We start from the raw sequence: 20,892 nt of genomic DNA, 5'->3' as shown, positions 1-20,892 counted from the left end.
CCAGTGTAGACTGGTTCCCAGTGCATACTGGTTCCCAGTGTAGACTGGTTCCCAGTGCATATTGGTTCCCAGTGCAAACTGGTTGCCAGTGCATATTGGTTCCCAGTGCAGACTGGTTCCCAGTGCATACTGGTTCCCAGTGCATATTGGTTCCCAGTGCATACTGGTTCCAAGTGCATATTGGTTCCCAGTGCATACTGGTTCCCAGTGCATATTGGTTCCAAGTGCAGACTGGTTCCCAGTGCATACTGGTTCCCGGTGCAGACTGGTTCCCAGTGCAGACTGGTTCCCAGTGCATATTGGTTCCCAGTGCAGACTGGTTCCCAGTGCATATGGGTTCCCAGTGCAGACTGGTTCCCAGTGCATACTGGTTCCCAGTGCATATGGGTTCCCAGTGCAGACTGGTTCCCAGTGCATATGGGTTCCCAGTGCATATTGGTTCCCAGTGCATACTGGTTCCAAGTGCATATTGGTTCCCAGTGCATACTGGTTCCCAGTGCATATTGGTTCCAAGTGCAGACTGGTTCCCAGTGCATACTGGTTCCCGGTGCAGACTGGTTCCCAGTGCAGACTGGTTCCCAGTGCATATTGGTTCCCAGTGCAGACTGGTTCCCAGTGCATATGGGTTCCCAGTGCAGACTGGTTCCCAGTGCATACTGGTTCCCAGTGCATATGGGTTCCCAGTGCAGACTGGTTCCCAGTGCATATGGGTTCCCAGTGCAGACTGGTTCCCAGTGCAGACTGGTTCCCAGTGCATACTGGTTCCCAGTGCAGACAGATTCCCAGTGCAGACTGGTTCCTAGTGCATATTGGTTCCCAGTGCAGACTGGTTCCCAGTGTAAACTGGTTCCCAGTGCAGACTGGTTCCCAGTGCAGACTGGTTCCAAGTGCATATTGGTTCCCAGTGCATACTGGTTCCCAGTGCATATTGGTTCCAAGTGCAGACTGGTTCCCAGTGCATACTGGTTCCCGGTGCAGACTGGTTCCCAGTGCAGACTGGTTCCCAGTGCATATTGGTTCCCAGTGCAGACTGGTTCCCAGTGCATATGGGTTCCCAGTGCAGACTGGTTCCCAGTGCATACTGGTTCCCAGTGCATATGGGTTCCCAGTGCAGACTGGTTCCCAGTGCATATGGGTTCCCAGTGCAGACTGGTTCCCAGTGCAGACTGGTTCCCAGTGCATACTGGTTCCCAGTGCAGACAGATTCCCAGTGCAGACTGGTTCCCAGTGCATATTGGTTCCCAGTGCAGACTGGTTCCCAGTGTAAACTGGTTCCCAGTGCAGACTGGTTCCCAGTGCAGACTGGTTCCCAGTGCAGACTGGTTCCAAGTGCATATTGGTTCCCAGTGCATATGGGTTCCCAGTGTAGACTGGTTCCCAGTGCAGACTGGTTCCCAGTGCAGACTGGTTCCCAGTGCAGAGTGGTTCCCAGTGTAGACTGGTTCCCAGTGCATATTGGTTCCCAGTGCAGACTAGTTCCCAGTGCATACTGGTTCCCAGTGCATATTGGTTCCCAGTGCATACTGGTTCCTAGTTCATATTGGTTCCCAGTGCAGACTGGTTCCCAGTGTAGACTGGTTCCCAGTGCATATTGGTTCCCAGTGCAGACTGGTTCCCAGTGCATACTGGTTCCCAGTGCATATTGGTTGCCAGTGCAGACTGGTTCCCAGTGTAGACTGGTTCCCAGTGCATATTGGTTCCCAGTGCAGACTGGTTCCCAGTGCAGACTGGTTCCCAGTGCATACTGGTTCCCATTGCATATTGGTTCCCAGTGCATACTGGTTCCAAGTGCAAATTGGTTCCCAGTGCAGACTGGTTCCCAGTGCATACTGGTTCCCAGTGCAGACTGGTTCCCAGTGCATACTGGTTCCCAGTGCAGACTGGTTCCCAGAGCATATTGGTTCCCAGTGCAGACTGGTTCCCAGTGCATATGGGTTCCCAGTGCATACTGGTTCCAAGTGCATATTGGTTCCCAGTGCATACTGGTTCCCAGTGCATATTGGTTCCCAGTGCATATTGGTTCCCAGTGCATACTGGTTCCCAGTGTATATGGGTTCCCAGTGCAGACTGGTTCCCAGTACATATTGGTTCCCAGTGTAGACTGGTTCCCAGTGCATACTGGTTCCCAGTGTAGACTGGTTCCCAGTGCATATTGCTTCCCAGTGCAAACTGGTTGCCAGTGCATATTGGTTCCCAGTGCAGACTGGTTCCCAGTGCATACTGGTTCCCAGTGCATATTGGTTCCCAGTGCATACTGGTTCCGAGTGCATATTGGTTCCCAGTGCATACTGGTTCCCAGTGCATATTGGTTCCAAGTGCAGACTGGTTCCCAGTGCATACTGGTTCCCGGTGCAGACTGGTTCCCAGTGCAGACTGGTTCCCAGTGCATATTGGTTCCCAGTGCAGACTGGTTCCCAGTGCATATGGGTTCCCAGTGCAGACTGGTTCCCAGTGCATACTGGTTCCCAGTGCATATTGGTTCCCAGTGCATACTGGTTCCAAGTGCATATTGGTTCCCAGTGCATACTGGTTCCCAGTGCAGACTGGTTCCCAGTGCATATTGGTTCCCAGTGCATATTGGTTCCCAGTGCAGACTGGTTCCCAGTGCATACTGGTTCCCAGTGCAGACTGGTTCCCAGTGCATATTGGTTCCCAGTGCATATTGGTTCCCAGTGCAGACTGGTTCCCAGTGCATACTGGTTCCCAGTGCAGACTGGTTCCCAGTGCATATTGGTTCCCAGTGCAGACTGGTTCCCAGTGCATATGGGTTCCCAGTGCAGACTGGTTCTCAGTGCAGACTGGTTCCCAGTGCATATTGGTTCCCAGTGCAGACTGGTTCCCAGTGCATATTGGTTCCCAGTGCAGACTGGTTCCCAGTGCAGACTGGTTCCCAGTGCAGACTGGTTCCCAGTGCAGACTGGTTCCCAGTGCATATTGGTTCCCAGTGCAAACTGGTTCCCAGTGCATATTGGTTCCCAGTGCAGACTGGTTCCCAGTGCAGACTGGTTCCCAGTGCATACTGGTTCCCAGTGCAGACTGGTTCCCAGTGCATATGGGGTTCCCAGTGCAGACTGGTTCTCAGTGCAGACTGGTTCCCAGTGCATATTGGTTCCCAGTGCATACTGGTTCCCAGTGCAGACTGGTTCCCAGTGCATATGGGTTCCCAGTGCATATGGGTTCCCAGTGCAGACTGGTTCCCAGTGCATATTGGTTCCCAGTGCAGACTGGTTCCCAGTGCATATGGGTTCCCAGTGCAGACTGGTTCCCAGTGCATATTGGTTCCCAGTGCATACTGGTTCCCAGTGCAGACTGGTTCCCAGTGCATACTGGTTCCCAGTGCAGACTGGTTCCCAGTGCATATTGGTTCCCAGTGCATATGGGTTCCCAGTGCAGACTGGTTCCCAGTGTAGACTGGTTCCCAGTGCAGACTGGTTCCCAGTGCATATTGGTTCCCAGTGCAGACTGGTTCCCAGTGCATATTGGTTCCCAGTACAGACTGGTTCCCAGTGCATACTGGTTCCCAGTGCATATTGGTTCCCAGTGCATACTGGTTCCCAGTGCAGACTGGTTCCCAGTGCATATTGGTTCCCAGTGCAGACTGGTTCCCAGTGCATATGGGTTCCCAGTGCAGACTGGTTCCCAATGTAGACTGGTTCCCAGTGCAGACTGGTTCCCAGTGCACACTGGTCTCAGGTCTGACTTACCTTGCGGATCATGGCCACAACGTCTTTGTCTTTCTCTCGACAGAGAAACTTCTGGACGCAGAAATCTAGTTTCTGCAGGAGCAGCTTGTCAGCTGGCAGACGGAGAGACGACCGCATCCGTGGCAACAGCAGACAGAGCTTGTACCTGAGAGGACAGGTGAGACATGAGGAGGAGGACAGGTGAGACATGAGGAGGAGGACAGGTGAGACATCAGGAGGAGGACAGGTGAGACATTGGAGCTCTTCAGAGAGGACAGCACAGCCCAACCTGACGTTGGCCACAGGGTCGTGGACGAGTTCCAGCGCTTGGATCAGGAAATGTCTGTTGAAGTATTTTCTGGAGAAAATCTCTGTGGCGATTTCACAAACATCCAGGAACCTCAGGCGGTTCCAGTAGCTGCGGCCTTGAGCCAGATCTGAGGACAGAACAGTCGGTTTGACTGACATGGTCCACCAGACAGCAGCTGGTTCAGGTCAGCCAGGTTTCTGCAGCAGAATCGCTCCGACCTTGGATCAGCCGCTCCATCATCTCCTGACGCTGCTCCTGCTTACGATTGTAGCGCAGGAACGTGCAGAAGGTCCGAGCCGCCTCTTTCTGTACCGGTAGCACTTTCTACAGCCGGGAGGAAGCAGAGCACAGTTACCCGTCTGTCACCTGGCTCACCAGGGGATGATGGACGTTGACGGCGCTGACGTTGGTGGTGAGGATGACGAAGATCCGAGCAGAGAAGGTTTGGTGCAGCAGCTCTCCGGGCAGCAGTCTGGACAGGCAGCTGTAGCGGTGCAGCAGCTTCTCATGCAGCCGCCAACGCAGAGAAGATCCAACTTTCTGTTCGGCCGACAGCAGCGCCGACAGCAGCTCTGGGAGCTGAGGCGAACCACAGACAGGCACCAGAGAGCCACCGGAGGAGAATCCAGCACAAGAGAAGAGGAACCATCCAGGAACAGAGGAGAAATAGTCAGTACCCAGACTGAGGAACCACAGGAAGAACCTGAGGGGAACAAAGGTTCCCTCACCTTGTTGTCCAGGACTAGATTGTCTCCTCTAGAGAGGACCACCTCCAGAGTTTCATCTAGGTGGTTCATCAGCGCATCCAGAACCTCAACAAGCATCAGTTGAAGGACACAAATGTAAAAACAGCAGGTTTGAAATCGAGTCAAAAACATTTCCAACTTACACCAACAGGGGGCAGTTTCAGCGTTTGCTGCTTCCTTGTTGCAGGAAGCTGCATCCATTCTGAAGCTGCTGACCTGATTCACGATAGGCGGACACCGCTGGCATGTGAGATGGACGGTACTCACTACCGTTAGCATGGACAGCCGGGTCGGCTAATGCTAGCCTCTCTGTGCTAATGGCCAGAGGAAGAAGGCGATCCAGTGGATGAGGGATGCTAGTCACCTAGCTTTCCAATGCTAACTCTAGTGAATACTCTCCTCCTCTCTCAGTGGTGGAGGTCTATCAGCAATCAGAGAGTAAAGACTTCTTCTGCATCAGGTTCATGCAGCTCATCTTTGTGTAGACCTCCATGGAGCTCAGCAGGTCTGCATTCCCTTACAGATAACATTCTGAAGAGGTCTGCAGACCAACCAACACTGAGCAGGAGGTATGCTGTGTTACTGCTTGTCACAGCAATAAGGAAAACATTTCAAGCACCAGTTGGATCTAGTGGATCTATTTACTCTGAATTAGGGGAACATGCTTCCTGTGACCTCTCACCTCCAGAGCACTGTCTTGGAGCAGCAACAGGAGCTCCTTGTGGACAACATGGACATTAGACTGGAGCAGCTTCACCACCTGGCAGAAAAGGCAACACTGTGAGACACAGTGACAGGAAACACCGAGCAGACAGGTCCAGGTGGTTCTCACCTGGTGGAAGCTGGCTGCTACACTTCGGCGAACGCTGACCTCTGGGTCGCTGCAAAGACCCGAGAAAGATGGATGGATGTCGCACAGGAAGTGGGCGGGGTCTACGAACGCCACCATGGCCTGGAGAGAGAAAAGAGGAACGGTGTTTGAACTTCTAAAGAGTCTAGAGGTTCTGCAACTGAGGATCCCAGATGAGCCCAGCGGGCCTGAAATGCTGCAGGTCCAACCAGACTGAAGGTTCTGGGACTGATAACGTACCAAAGGACCTGATCTAAGTCTGTTTTCCTCCTGAAAAACCAAACTGGTTTGAGATTTGGAGGACCAGAGGTCAAAGGCCAGTTAGCACTCACACCCCCAAACAAGCCGGGCTTTGACTAGGCAGATGGACTGGAGTTGGGTCAAAGCGGACTGGACAGGGCTGGTGTGCAGGACAGAGCCGTGGGAGTCAGTGAGTTTTTCAGTACCGGTAGGTTGTAGCAGCAGTTACAGCGGATCAGTGTGGACTCGCCAACATCCATCTGGTTTTCTTCAGTCTGCAGTCCAGTGATACACATGACCTGGAACTTCTGCAGCAGGAGCCTCTTCTGCTCTTCTGACAGTGAACCTGAAGGACAGAAAGCATCATCACACCTGGACAAACCCACCTTCAGGGACGCTCTCGCCTATCGTCCCAGATCTGTCCTCTGGGCTCACGTTTGTTAAACTCAGAAGGATTTAGAAGGTTCTGTTGTAACTGTGCGGTCTAACCTGCCAGTCCGCTGCAGAGCTTCCCAAACTGGAACGACAGCGACACCACGATGCCTCCATCCACCTGTGATGAAACGTCACACGCTGACATCACCAGAGGAACCAGGAGGTGAAGTCGGTCATCTAACAAAGAGGAGGGGTTTTAAACAAGGTGCTGATGGAGAGTGGGGGTTCTGGTTTGGTCCAGACTCACCTCCGTCCATCATCTCCATCAGACTGATGATGCTGTCAAAGGCGGCCAGCCGAACGCCACTCTCCTCGTCGCCGGCGAGCTCCAGCAGCTCAGGGAGGAGCTCGGTTCTGGTGTCATCCACCCTGAGGGACACATGCTGGGTCAGTGGGGCAGAACCTGGCCGGGTCCACTGTGCTGACTTTCTGCCTACCCGATGGCTCTGGCCATGCTCTCCAGCTGACGGCACATGCAGACTCGGACCTCGGACTCCGTGTCCCGGCTCAGAGAACGGGCCAAAGGCAGCAGCTCCTTCTTCACTCTAATGAACAGAACCTCAGTCAGCAGGAGAGACAAACGGCTTCGGACCGCCTCTGCTGCGCGTCGCTTACATGAGAGAGTCAAACTTGCAGGAAGCCTTTCCCAGGATGCGACAGGCGGCCAGGCGAGCCTGAAGGGAGTGAGACAGCGGACTCTGGTAGAGGAGAGGGTTCAGCACCTGGGAACACAGAACCACCAAGGTCCGGATCACAAAACTACAGATTCTCAATCTTACTTTGACTTTTCACATCAGTGCACTCCCACTCCTACAGTTCAGACTGAAACGCTTCCCAGAACCAGACCATGGGTCTTCACATCCAGGCCTGGACCTTCAGATGGAGGTGGACCAGAGGCACACCTGGACATGCGGGACCCGCCCTGGGCGCCGCGCCGGACCCGCCCTGGGCGCCATGCCGGACCCGCCCTGGGCGACCCGCCGGACCCGCCCTGGGCTCCCGCGCCGGGACCCCGCCCTGGGCGACCGCCGGACCCGCCCTGGCGCTGCGCCGGACCCCCCGCGCCCTGAGATGAGACCGCTGAGCTGCACTGTTCATCACTCGGTGTGCTTAGTGCTAGAAACCCTTCCAGCTGAGGCAGAGGGAACAGACGCATTAAGGAGGGAAAAACTCGACATGGAAAACGAGGACTGGATGGAATTTTGTCCCTTTGATATTCAAGCTTTTTCAGCCAGGTGAAGTTGGAAAGAGCAAGATTCACACATCAAATAACCCTAGAAAGTTCTGCAAGCTGCCATTCCGCTGCAGAGATTCATATCATTGTTAAAATTCTTCCCTTTAATAATGGGATCAAAAGGTGGAACCAGAACCTGGCCCGGTTCACCTGAGCATTGGTCAGGAACCACTGACCTCCTGTTTGATGGTCTCTTTGGGCAGAGCGTTGATGGCCGACAGCAGAGTCTCCAACCAGGCGCTGCTCACCACTAACAGACAGAAACCAGGTGAGTCAGCAGGTCTGATTGTTTCACAAAACGTCTGAGTCGTCACCAATCTGCTGGTGGCTCTGATTAAAAGGCTCTTTTCATTTCAACCTGAAGAGCATTTCAGGTCTCAGGTGAGGTTACCTGTGTCGCGGTGGTTGAGGTGGAGCAGCACCGTCTTCAGGATGGAGTAGGTGTGTGTGGATCAGGATGATGTCGTCCTGCAGGATGGTTAAAAAGGAAGTCGCTGCTGCCAGCTGGATTTCAGCACCGGCTCCATTCAAGACCTCCTGGCTCACACAGGTGGGACAGGTGAGCTGCAGTGAAACCTTTCTTGAAGTCAAGTGATTGTCCTGTCCTCAGATTGTACATACCCGAACTTTTGGTACAACTCGACGGAAAGTCTCAGCTGGGTTCTGGCGGACAAGACTCGGCAGGTTGCTGATGACGCTGGATCTCTGGACCTCCTGACCCACGCTGAGGAAAGGAGAAGGCAGTTCAAAACCACCTGAATGGAAAAACCTGGAGCTACTTTGAGCACATCTGCTTCTGTAATGCCCAGTGAGTTCTGTTGGGGAATCAGTTGAGTGAACTAGATCAGATCTTCTGGGAGAGAAGTGGTGATTATCTCCAGAGTTTAGTGGGTTGAAGAAGAAGGACGGGAAGAGGGCATCAGAAATCTGACAGCTGGAGGCCAGAATGCATCCCAGAAACTCTGATCCAGAACCACATCAAGCAGCCTGTTCCCCTCCTGGCCTGTGGGGCGCTGCACCAACAACCACTGGAGGAAACGACACTAAAACCTCTGAAGCACTGAGAGCAACTTCCTGTTTCACCAGATGAAACAAGATGGAGGCGTCAGAGTTTAGTGATTTCTCTTTAGTCTTTGGCTGAAGACCCAGGAGCCATTTCTGCTGCTAGCGCTAGGCTAGCATGTTAGCTTTGGTTCCTCTGTCCAGCGCTCAGAGGCTGAGAGTGGGAAGGCCAGTGCAGGTCTTCAGCCCGTCACAGAGATGCTTCCTACAGCTCGGTGTGTCTGCTTCAGAACACTAAAACAGCTGTTCATCATAACCAGTTCATCAGCATGACTGGAGAACCTGCCTGCTGCTGAGGAGCTGATCCAGGTGTGTTGGACCAGGATCACACCTACAGGTAGCAGGACCCTGGAGGCCTGCAGCTCAGGATCATTGCTAGCTTTGCTGCAGCCATGCTGTTGTACTGTGGACTGTAAATTCTTAGATCCTATTCAGTACATCACCTGCTTCACATCAGGATAATAATGACCTGGCTCTGACCACACCCACCCACCGGGTGACCTCACCTGAGCAGGTAAACGGCTCTCTCCACGTCATTCAGGTCTTCATCCACAGTCAGCTGATCGATCTCCTCGGCCGTCTGAAAGAAGACAGATGGATCATCTCTGAGGCTCCGCCCCATCACACTGATGCCACGCCCACTCATGATAAAGCCACGCCCACATCATCATATTCAGAAGAGGAAACTTTGACTTCTGTTCAGCTATTGATTACTTATTAATCAGGTGGTGATCAGATCACCTGCAGAAGTAGTACGGTTCAACAAGTTTCACTGTACTGGTCCACATGTCCTGATATGGACCCTAAATTGACCCTACATGGATATGAGGAAGCTGAACCGTCAACTTGTTACAATGTTGATTGTTTTTGAGTTTTATCGTTTTGTCTTTTAATGTTTTTTATTCAAAACTTTGCAGCATTTGTCCAAAATAAATGTCCCTGTGGGACATTGAAGTCCAGATTCTCATTTCTCCTTCGTGTTCCTTCATATTTTCATTCTTCTCCTTGGATTTAAGCTTCATGTGTTCTAGTTTTTAAATCCTCATTTTGTCATCATGTTGTCATCATTTTGTCATAATTTTGTCATGTCATAATTTTGTCATCATGTCTTCATTTTGTCATGTTGTCATCATTGTGTCATAATTTTGTCATGTTGTCATCATTTTGTCATAATTTTGTCATGTTGTCATCATTTTGTCATGTTGTCATCATTTTGTCATAATTTTGTCATGTCATAATTTTGTCATCATGTCTTCATTTTGTCATTGTCATCATTGTGTCATAATTTTGTCATGTTGTCATCATTTTGTCATAATTTTGTCATGTTGTCATCATTTTGTCATGTTGTCATCATTTTGTCATGTTGTCATCATTTTGTCATGTTGTCATCATTTTGTCATGTTGTCATCATTTTGTCATCATTTTGTCATGTCATCATTTTGTCATGTTGTCATCATTTTGTCATGTTGTCATCATTTTGTCATCATATTGTCATGTTGTCATCATTTTGTCATAATTTGTCATGTCATCATTTTGTCATGTTATCATTTTGTCATGTTGTCATCATTTTGTCATAATTTTGTCATGTTGTCATCATTTTCATGTTGTCATAATTTTGTCATCATTTTGTCATCATGTTGTCATCATTTTGTCATAATTTTGTCATGTTGTCATCATTTTGTCATGTTGTCATCATTTTGTCATGTTGTCATTTTGTCATCATGTTGTCATGTTGTCATCATTTTGTCATAATTTTGTCATGTTGTCATCATTTTGTCATGTCATAATTTTGTCATCATATGGTCATGTTGTCATCATTTTGTCATAATTTTGTCATGTCATCATTTTGTCATGTTATCATTTTGTCATGTTGTCATCATTTTGTCATGTTGTCATCATTTTGTCATGTTTTCATCATTTTGTCATCATTTTGTCATGTTGTCATCATTTTGTCATCATGTTTGTCATTGTCATCATTTTGTCATAATTTTGTCATGTTGTCATCATTTTGTCATGTTGTCATTTTGTCATCATGTTGTCATGTTGTCATCATTTTGTCATAATTTTTGTCATGTTGTCATCATTTTGTCATGTTGTCATAATTTTGTCATCATATTGTCATGTTGTCATCATTTTGTCATAATTTTGTCATGTCATCATTTTGTCATGTTATCATTTTGTCATGTTGTCATCATTTTGTCATAATTTTGTCATGTTGTCATCATTTTGTCATGTTGTCATAATTTTGTCATCATTTTGTCATGTTGTCATCATTTTGTCATCATGTTGTCATGTTGTCATCATTTTGTCATCATGTTGTCATGTTGTCATCATTTTGTCATGTTGTCATCATTTTGTCATGTTGTCATTTTGTCATCATGTTGTCATGTTGTCATCATTTTGTCATAATTTTTGTCATGTTGTCATCATTTTGTCATGTTGTCATAATTTTGTCATCATATTGTCATGTTGTCATCATTTTGTCATGTTGTCATAATTTTGTCATCATATTGTCATGTTGTCATCATTTTGTCATAATTTTGTCATGTCATCATTTTGTCATGTTATCATTTTGTCATGTTGTCATCATTTTGTCATGTTGTCATCATTTTGTCATGTTGTCATCATTTTGTCATGTTGTCATTTTGTCATCATGTTGTCATGTTGTCATCATTTTGTCATAATTTTTGTCATGTTGTCATCATTTTGTCATGTTGTCATAATTTGTCATCATATTGTCATGTTGTCATCATATTGTCATGTTGTCATAATTTTGTCATCATATTGTCATGTTGTCATCATTTTGTCATAATTTTGTCATGTCATCATTTTGTCATGTTATCATTTTGTCATGTTGTCATCATTTTGTCATAATTTTGTCATGTTGTCATCATTTTGTCATGTTGTCATAATTTTGTCATGTTGTCATCATTTTGTCATCATGTTGTCATCATTTTGTCATAATTTTGTCATGTTGTCATCATTTTGTCATGTTGTCATCATGTTGTCATTTTGTCATCATGTTGTCATGTTGTCATCATTTTATCATAATTTTGTCATGTTGTCATCATTTTGTCATGTTGTCATCATTTTGTCATGTCATAATTTTGTCATCATATTGTCATGTTGTCATCATTTTGTCATAATTTTGTCATGTCATCATTTTGTCATGTCATCATTTTGTCATGTTATCATTTTGTCATGTTGTCATCATTTTGTCATAATTTTGTCATGTTGTCATCATTTTGTCATGTTGTCATCATTTTGTCATCATTTTGTCATGTTGTCATCATTTTGTCATAATTTTTGTCATGTTGTCATCATTTTGTCATGTTGTCATAATTTTGTCATCATATTGTCATGTTGTCATCATTTTGTCATGTTGTCATAATTTTGTCATCATATTGTCATGTTGTCATCATTTTGTCATAATTTTGTCATGTCATCATTTTGTCATGTTATCATTTTGTCATGTTGTCATCATTTTGTCATAATTTTGTCATGTTGTCATCATTTTGTCATGTTGTCATAATTTTGTCATCATTTTGTCATGTTGTCATCATTTTGTCATCATATTGTCATGTTGTCATCATTTTGTCATAATTTTGTCATGTCATCATTTTGTCATGTTATCATTTTGTCATGTTGTCATCATTTTGTCATAATTTTGTCATGTTGTCATCATTTTGTCATGTTGTCATAATTTTGTCATGTTGTCATCATTTTGTCATAATTTTGTCATGTTGTCATCATTTTGTCATAATTTTGTCATGTTGTCATCATTTGTCATGTTGTCATCATGTTGTCATTTTGTCATCATGTTGTCATGTTGTCATCATTTTATCATAATTTTGTCATGTTGTCATCATTTTGTCATGTTGTCATCATTTTGTCATGTCATAATTTTGTCATCATATTGTCATGTTGTCATCATTTTGTCATAATTTTGTCATGTCATCATTTTGTCATGTTATCATTTTGTCATGTTGTCATCATTTTGTCATAATTTTGTCATGTTGTCATCATTTTGTCATGTTGTCATAATTTTGTCATCATTTTGTCATGTTGTCATCATTTTGTCATAATTTTTGTCATGTTGTCATCATTTTGTCATGTTGTCATAATTTTGTCATCATATTGTCATGTTGTCATCATTTTGTCATGTTGTCATTATTTTGTCATCATATTGTCATGTTGTCATCATTTTGTCATAATTTTGTCATGTCATCATTTTGTCATGTTATCATTTTGTCATGTTGTCATCATTTTGTCATAATTTTGTCATGTCATCATTTTGTCATGTTGTCATAATTTTGTCATCATTTTGTCATGTTGTCATCATTTTGTCATCATGTTGTCATGTTGTCATCATTTTGTCATAATTTTGTCATGTTGTCATCATTTTGTCATGTTGTCATCATTTTGTCATGTTGTCATTTTGTCATCATGTTGTCATGTTGTCATCATTTGTCATAATTTTTGTCATGTTGTCATCATTTTGTCATGTTGTCATAATTTTGTCATCATATTGTCATGTTGTCATCATGCTGCCGGGGGAGAACCCGCTGCAGCTGCCGCTAAGGCAGGGGAACCAGGGGTAGTGGAGGAGGTGTTGGTGAAAACTATTGTTGAGGAGCCAGTAGAAGATGGTAGTAGGAGTGTGGGAGAAGATGAGGGCACGGTGGTGATGGGATGATCGGTGGTGTAGGTGAGAGTGTAGAGGGGAGAGAGGAGAGGTGCAGGGAGAGCAGGAGGAGGTGAGGAGTGATGAGGCATTTAGTGTGTGGAGATAAGAGGGAGAGAGGAGAGGTGCAGGAAAATGGACAGTTTAAAGGAAAAAATGGTGAAAAGTTGTTTATAGGAGATGGAGCTGGAGGTTTGTACCCCAGCAAAGAGGCGCAGTAAAGGAAGAATGTGGTGGCTGCTGTGGAGGCCAGTAATCTGGCTGTGGAGAAGAAAACTGTTTTTCTGACACCAGTGAGGCCTCTGTGTCTCAAGTACATAAAGAACCGAGATACCCCACAGAAACATTTAGAACTTTTTTACAACAAACCAAAGGATTAAGGGATAAAACTCGAGAGTCATTTTCCAGATTTAAGAATATTTTATTTCTCTGCAAGGCACTATATTAGACACAAAGAGGTATCAGGTTTTACAGACACAGAAGTTTTTAGATTAAAGAAAATAATGACCAAAGCAAGAAAACAATTTTAATGATGCAAAGTAGCTTTTTAATATTTCTTATTGGTTTTTGGTATGCTGCTTTTAGCCTTTTATCCATTATGGATTCTTTTAAGATGGCGTCTTTGAATCTTAACGGGGCGAGGGTGTTAGGATTTTAGTTGGTGTGAGTGTTCTTGCAATAGACGATCTTCGTGGGAGCGCACCTGAAGCGGATCTCCTACAATGGGCGGCAGGATTTTTGAGGAGCGGTGGTGCAGCCAGACGTCGCTTGATGGTCCCACTTGTTGGTCAGTCAAATCTAATGTCTTGTTAAGTCTCAGGTCCACAGAAGATCTAAATAAGCTGTGTGTGTTCTCCCACAGATTGATGACGTCTCGTTGGGATTCTGCCAGGAACTGCACCTGTCCTACTGCCAAGCAGACCACAGATTGACCGGAAACATCTGCCTGCTGCCTCGGCACCTAAAACCTCGCCGGACCTCCACACCTACAACTCCTTCCACCTCCCTCAGCAACTCTCCTTCCCCGACGAACTGTAAGCCTTCTCGCTCCCTCCTCTGCCACGATCCCGCCGTCCTCTCCTCTCTAAACCTCTCCCCTCTCCGAGCAGCACCGAGCCGACCCTCTGTTTTCCAGCTCAGAGGACAACCCGGACTCACCATCCTTACAAAACATCTGTAAAATAAATCTTTTGAACTTTAATCCTCATGGCTTGTTGTTTGAAGCCTGCATGTGGGTGAAAAAACCCAAATCCAACATGACAGCGGGAGGCTGAAAAACGTGCTGTAGTCGACCAAATGTTAAATCGAAAAAGAATTGATGTTATTTACTTACAGGAAACGCACAGCGATTGTTTGATGGAAACGGACTGGGGCAGAGAGTGGAGGGTGGGCTTTCTTTCTTCTAAACTTTTACCGTTCTCTTTCTATGGAAGTCCAACATGTTATACCAGGGAGGTGTCTTTTAGCCAGAACAAAGTTCGATTTTTTAAACATGGTTTTTATTAACATCTATGCTCCAATCGCCAATGCAGAGCAGAAACGTTTTTATAAAAAAATTGGGGAAAGGTTGGGTGATTGCGGGTCTTAAATTACGTTTTTATAGGTGGAGATTTTAATTGTACAGAAAACGAGTTTTTAGATCGTAATCATGCAGAGCCGCATCCGATGGCCCAACGCGTGTTGAGCAGCTGGTTGCGTCTCGCAGCCTGGTGGATGTATGGAGGAGGACGCATGCAGGCTCCATGCAGTTTACATGGTCCCACGTTAAGTAAAATCTCTTTGGCTCGTTTAGATGGTTTTTATTGTTTTAAGCATCATTTTAATGTGTTTAAAACATGCCAGATTTTACCTGTGGCCTTCACAGATCATTCATTACTTTTAGGGAGTGTTTTTATTACATTTTACCTAGAAGCGCGTATTGGCATTTTAATTCTGCATTAACCTACGATCAGAGTTTTAAAGAGGTTTTAACTTATTTTTGGACCGGTTTTAGAGAAACGAAGGCTGATTTGAGCTCTATTAGACAGTGGTGGGACTATGGGAAGGTCCAAATTAAACTGCTGAGTCAGCAGCACACTGGCAATGTTACTCATTGACTTGGTGACACCACAGGAAATAAAGAGTATTTTGAAGCTCTCAAATCTAAAAGGCTAACTTTAGCAAACCTGCTGGAGAGTAAAGTTCAAGGCATGTTGGTCAGGTCCCGGATGCAGGACATCACAGAGATGGATGCTCCCTCTGGCTTTTTCTTTGGCCTAGAGAGGAAACAGGGTCAGAGGAAGATGATCCACTCCCTGTGTCGGACACGGGGCAGAATCTGAGCGAACCGGGCAGATAAGGAGGAGGGCTGTGGAGTTTTATCGTTCTCTGTTCCAGAGGGAATATAAAGACAATAAGAGAATGATGGAGGAGTTCAGCGAAGAACTACCTCAGGTCTCTACGAAGATCAATACTGATCTGGAGCGCCCGCTGGGCATACAGGAGCTCCACACAGCCCTCCAGAGCATGCAGGGCCAGAAGTCCCCGGGTGTTGATGGGCTCACAGTGGAGTCTTTCAAGGCCTACTGGGACCTTCTGGCCCAGGACATGCTCGAAGTGTACAACGAGAATCTGGCTACCGGTTCGCTCCCCTTATCCTGTCGCAGGGCGGTCATCACCCTGCTGCCCAAGAAGGGCAACCTACAGGAGATCAGGAACTGGCGCCCCGAGTCCCTCCTCTGTACGGACTATAAAATCCTCTCAAAGGCCCGGGCCACGAGATTAGGACAAGCCATGGAGCAGGTCATCCACCGGGACCAGACCTACTGCGTCCCCAGCAGGTCCATGGTGGACAATGTCCACCTAATTTGGGACATTTTGGAAGTCTCCAGTTCATTGGGTTTACAGACGGGCTTGATTGCATTAGATCAAGAAAAGGCTTTTGACTGCGTTGAACACGACTTCCTCTGGAAAGTAATGAGGAGGTTCGGGTTCAGCGAGGGTCTTATCGCCAAGATCCAGGTGTTGTACGGTGACATTGAGAGTGTGTTGAAGGACAACGGTAGCCTGTTTGCTCCTTTTAGGGTGTTGAGGCGTCCGACAAGGCTGCGCGCTCTCGGGGATGCTCTATGCTCTCTCCCTGGAACCCCTTCTCCTGAAAATACGCTCAGAACTTCATGGTCTGGTTTTACCTGGTTTTAACAACAAGTTGGTTTTATCTGCCTATGCTGACGATGTTGTTGTTTTTATTAAAAATCAGCAGGATGTCAGCATTTTAACCGAGATAATAGAAAAATTCTCCGTCTTGTCTGCCGTGAGGGTGAACTGGGGAAAGAGCAAAGCCCTGACCGTAGGAGTGGGCCGGTGGGCGAGTGGGCCGGTGGGCGAGTGGGCCGGTGGGCGAGAGGGCCGGTGGGCGAGAGGGCCGGTGGGCTGGTGGGCGAGTAGGCCGGTGGCGAGTGTGCCGTGGGCGAGTGGGCCGGTGGGCGAGAGGGCCGGTGGGTGAGTGGGCCGGTGGGCGAGTGGGCTGGTGGGCGAGTGGGCCGGTGGGCGAGTGGGCCGGTGGGCGAAAGGGCCGGTGGGCGAGTGGGCTGGTGGGCGAGTGGGCCGGTGGGCGAGTGGGCGAGTGGGCCGGTGGGCGAGTGGCCGGTGGGCGAGTGGGGGAGTGGGCCGGTGGGCGAGTGGGCCGGTGGGCCGGTGGGCGAGTGGGCGAGTGGGCCGGTGGGCGAGTGGGCCGGTGGGCGAGTGGGCCGGTGGGCGAGTGGGCCGGTGGGCTGGTGGGCGAGTGGGCGAGTGGGCCGGTGGGCGAGTGGGCCGGTGGGCGAGTGGGCCGGTGGGCGAGTGGGCCGGTGGGCGAGTGGCCGGTGGGCGAGTGGGCCGGTGGGCGAGTGGGCCGGTGGGCGAGTGGGCCGGTGGGCGAGTGGGCCGGTGGGCGAGTGGGCCGGTGGGCGAGTGGGCCGGTGGGCCGGTGGGCGAGTGGACCGGTGGGCGAGTGGGCCGGTGGGCGAGTGGGCCGGTGGGCGAGTGGGCCGGTGGGCGAGTGGGGCCGGTGGGCGAGTGGGCCGGTGGGCGAGTGGCCGGTGGCGAGTGGGCCGGTGGGCCGGTGGGCGAGTGGACCGGTGGGCGAGTGGGCCGGTGGGCGAGTGGGCCGGTGGGCGAGTGGGCCGGTGGGCGAGTGGGCGAGTGGGCCGGTTGGCGAGTGGGCCGGTGGGCGAGTGGGCCGGTGGGCGAGTGGGCCGGTGGGCGAGTGGCTGGTGGGCGAGTGGGCCGGTGGGCTAAAAGTTCTCCCTCAAGGACTTCTGTGGAAGAGAGACGGTTTTAAATATCTTGGTGTTTTTTAGGTGGAAAGGATATTGTGAAAAGAAACTGGGAAGATGTGGAACAAAAAATACAGAACAAACTAGCAAAATGGAAATGGTTGCATAATAAAGTGTCCTATCGAGGAAGAGTGCTGGTCCTGAATAATCTGGTTGTGTCACAACTGTGGCACATGCTCGCTGTATTAGACCCACCATCAGGACTGCTGGTAAAATAGAGTCAGAGATGGTCAACTTCTTCTGGAACAACCATCACTGGGTGCCGCAGTCCGTTTTGTTTTTATCCAGAGAGGAGGGGGGCCGGGGCCTTGTCCACCTGGCCAGTAGAGCCGCTGTATTCCGGTTACAGTTTCTGCAAAAGTATTTAACGGGATCCCCCGTGCGGAGGGATGTGGCCAGCTGCATTCTGAGACGGGTTCATTTTCTAGGGCTGGATGCTGCTCTGTTAACAAATTTTAGCCTTTTAAAGTTAAAGGGAATTCCTCAATTTTATCAAGGCGTTTTTAAAACGTGCGTTTTTTAAATTGCACAGATCAGATCAGAATAACTCTCTGCATTGGCTTTTAGAAGAACCATTGATCTGTGGAGCAAGACTGGATGTCAGCGATAACGCCGTTCCGGGCCTTTCTGAGGTGTTGTCTGGGTCCGGAACGGTGACTCTACAGCAACTGATCCGGGTGTCCGGACCGGACTTTGATAACGGCCTGGAGGTTGCCTTGGCTATTGGAGTCCGGTCCGTCAGACTGACGAGGCGTTCTTGGAGAGGGTGAAAAACCGATTGACCGCTGAGGAGAGGAGGCTCCTACATTTGCACGCGAAGGAGGAGTGCCTGCCGGACTCCACTGACCCGTTCCCAGAAGTGTTCCTGGACCCGGATTTTGAGGAGGACAGCGGTCCCCTCCTGCAGAGCACAGACTGGAGGATGGACCTGTATAAAACAGGTCCAAAAATACTGTCCAGATACTGTACAAAACTCTTAAACAAAAGGACCCTCCAAAACAGAGACGTGAGTGTGTGGGACAGCAAGTTCGGAGGACAGAGAACTCACTGGAGAACTTTATACAGGCCTCTGATCAAGAAAAGGACTGGTGACCTCCAGTGGAGGATCCTTCACGGAGCCATTGCCACCAATTCCTTTTTATCTGTCATCAGTCCTGGGGTTTTAAACCAGTGTCCTTTTTGCAAGATGTCCGAGTGTTTTTCATGTTTTTAGATTGTGCACGGCTAACTAGTTTTTTAAATCTTTTATCAAATTTTTTAAAGATTTTTTTATACTATGGTTTTTCTAACGCTGTCTTTATCAATGGTGTACATCACAGTAAAACCACTAGTTTTAAATCCCGGATTTGAAATTATTTAATTTCCGAAGCGAAAATGGCTCTTTATATCAGTCGACGGGACAGAATGCAGGCTGGACCTCAACGTGACGCTGCGGCTCTGTGGAAGGTCAACGTCAAAGCCAGGTTGAGGTTGGAGTTTTGCGAGCCGCTGGGAATTTGTCGGGTTTTTTAAACTTGTGGGGTTTTCAAAATGTACTGAGCTCCATTTCAGACCAGAAGGTGTTAATTTATAACAAATTATTATTGTAAATATGTCTATTTATTTCTGTATTTATTAGTGCCTGGACTTAAGGAAATAATGTAACAATTAGGTTTATTGTACAATAAACGTTTTGTTAAAAATCAAAACAAATCTTCTGTGAATTTGAACTGAATTGTGTTTTTTACGGATCGGGTCTGAACTCTTGTCTGTGTTTGGTTTGGTGGATCGATCAGTGATTGATTGATTGGTTCTGCAGCTGTCCTGGTTCTGCTGACTCAGTGCAGAGCGGAGATCCTGGAGTCGGTCTGTCCATCCGGGTCTCTGCGCTGCCGGCGGACAGACCGACAAACTGCGTCACTCTGCGCACATCGCGGGTTTCCCTCCGCTTCCTGCCGCTTCACCCACATGTTTCCCCCCCAACCACCACCTTCATCATCATCATCATCATCATCATCACCATCGTCCCCGCTGCGCGGCTCGGGGTCCTCCTACCTTCAGGCTCCTGCGGATCGGCCGCTCGATGAAGGCCAGCTCCTGCAGCTCCTGCAGCTCCTGCAGCTCCTGCAGCTCCTCCGGCGGCCCGCTGGGCGGTCCGGGCGGGCTCAGAGTCATCCTGCCGGGGAACATCTGCTCACTGGAACCGGCCCAGTCGCTCTCTGGTTGTTACTGGGAGAGCGGGCGGCGGAGCTCAGCACCATCCATCCCTGGCGAGAGGATGGGGGCGGACACAGGGGGGGGGGGGGGGGGGGGGGGATGTCTCTCTCCGTTTCCAAGGAGATCCCGTCTGCGGCGGAGCCGACGTCACACAACTTCCGCTTACCGGAACAAAATGCGGTTTAAATCTTCAGCTAAAATCAAATTCTCTTCATTCAATCCAGATTATAATCTCAGATTCTCACTTATGAAGTCCTTAAGGATCAGAAGTTCTGATTGACCCAAAGGTTCCGACCAGGACCCTTCAGAACCAGCAGGCTGGTGACGATGGGTCAAAAATGATGACTGGATTAAATAATCCTGGATTATTTAATCCAGAGCTGTTTCTGCAGTCACAGCACTGAGGAACCTGTCTGTTCCTCACCTGGACTTCCTGTCCTCCAGTCTCTCTCTCTTCCTGTGGAGCTCGGACGTTTCCTGGTTTCCAGCCAGCAGTTTTGGTTTCACGGCTCAGGAATCTTCAGACCCGTTCAGTTCCAGTCCGTCTCTCAGAGCCGCTGCTTCGTCTCAGAACCAGAACTGTAGAATCCTGGATCCTGATGGACAGTTTGACAGGTAGGACCGGTTCTGAAACGTTTTGTCTGAGCGGGTCAGGAAGCTGCAGGTTCTGACTCATTTCACCGAACCGATTCTTAATAAACGGGTCAAAAGGGTTCTCCGAAAAATGTCATAAAAAGAGAAAAAAAGGGTCAAACATTCACAGCATCAGGCTGGGATGGAAACACAGATTCTCTTTCTGGGTTTGGTTCTGACCCTAGAACAGGTCCAGTTGTCTGGACCCGACAGAGCCAGGACTCTATTTCTGGTTCCGATGTCCTGGTTTCGGGTCTGTAACATTTGCAGCCTCAGGTTGAGTTTCTTCTGCAGCTTCCAGACAGAAATCGGAGTCGCTGACGGTTCTGGATGTTCCTGTGTCTCTGTAGGTCAAAGGTCAGCAGCTCCTCAAGTGTCTGAAAGTTTTGGCTCCAGCGCAGCTGACCCGGCAAGTCCGCGGCCTCATTCCAGCAGCTTGTCCTGAAGTGACCGGTTGCCGATCCGGACACTTAAAGGGAAACGCCGCCGGATCCAACATGGCCGCCTCTGAGGTCAACCTGGAG

At 48.4% G+C, this 20,892-nt stretch overlaps 1 protein-coding gene, 1 long non-coding RNA gene and 1 pseudogene across 2 annotated transcripts in view; 2 read left to right on the top strand and 1 right to left on the bottom strand.

Annotated features, from left to right (window-relative positions):
* Window positions 1-19,802, bottom strand: part of ppp4r4 (protein phosphatase 4, regulatory subunit 4) — a 29,989-nt gene extending 10,187 nt beyond the window's left edge. The window contains 18 exon segments of the mRNA XM_055023038.1: window positions 3,705-3,849; window positions 3,973-4,120; window positions 4,212-4,317; window positions 4,399-4,572; window positions 4,722-4,805; window positions 5,422-5,499; window positions 5,572-5,691; window positions 6,036-6,175; window positions 6,319-6,441; window positions 6,512-6,633; window positions 6,702-6,809; window positions 6,880-6,986; window positions 7,675-7,748; window positions 7,890-7,942; window positions 7,944-8,035; window positions 8,120-8,222; window positions 9,067-9,140; window positions 19,574-19,802. Coding sequence (XP_054879013.1) covers window positions 3,705-3,849; window positions 3,973-4,120; window positions 4,212-4,317; window positions 4,399-4,572; window positions 4,722-4,805; window positions 5,422-5,499; window positions 5,572-5,691; window positions 6,036-6,175; window positions 6,319-6,441; window positions 6,512-6,633; window positions 6,702-6,809; window positions 6,880-6,986; window positions 7,675-7,748; window positions 7,890-7,942; window positions 7,944-8,035; window positions 8,120-8,222; window positions 9,067-9,140; window positions 19,574-19,708 — 1,986 coding nt within the window. The 5' untranslated portion in view covers window positions 19,709-19,802.
* Window positions 13,819-14,445, top strand: LOC129353680 (uncharacterized). Its single transcript, XR_008605044.1, has 3 exons — window positions 13,819-14,031; window positions 14,107-14,278; window positions 14,354-14,445. It is a non-coding gene; the product is annotated as an uncharacterized LOC129353680 (long non-coding RNA).
* Window positions 19,803-19,851: 49 nt separating the features above from the next.
* LOC129353679 (ankyrin repeat and SOCS box protein 2-like) overlaps window positions 19,852-20,892 on the top strand; it is an 8,166-nt pseudogene continuing 7,125 nt past the window's right edge.

Source organism: Poeciliopsis prolifica, unplaced genomic scaffold (genome assembly GCF_027474105.1).
Source record: "Poeciliopsis prolifica strain line A6 unplaced genomic scaffold, Auburn_PproV2 SCAFFOLD094, whole genome shotgun sequence".
In the NCBI taxonomy this organism is placed as follows: domain Eukaryota; kingdom Metazoa; phylum Chordata; class Actinopteri; order Cyprinodontiformes; family Poeciliidae; genus Poeciliopsis; species Poeciliopsis prolifica.
This window is presented reverse-complemented; position numbering and strand designations above follow the sequence as displayed.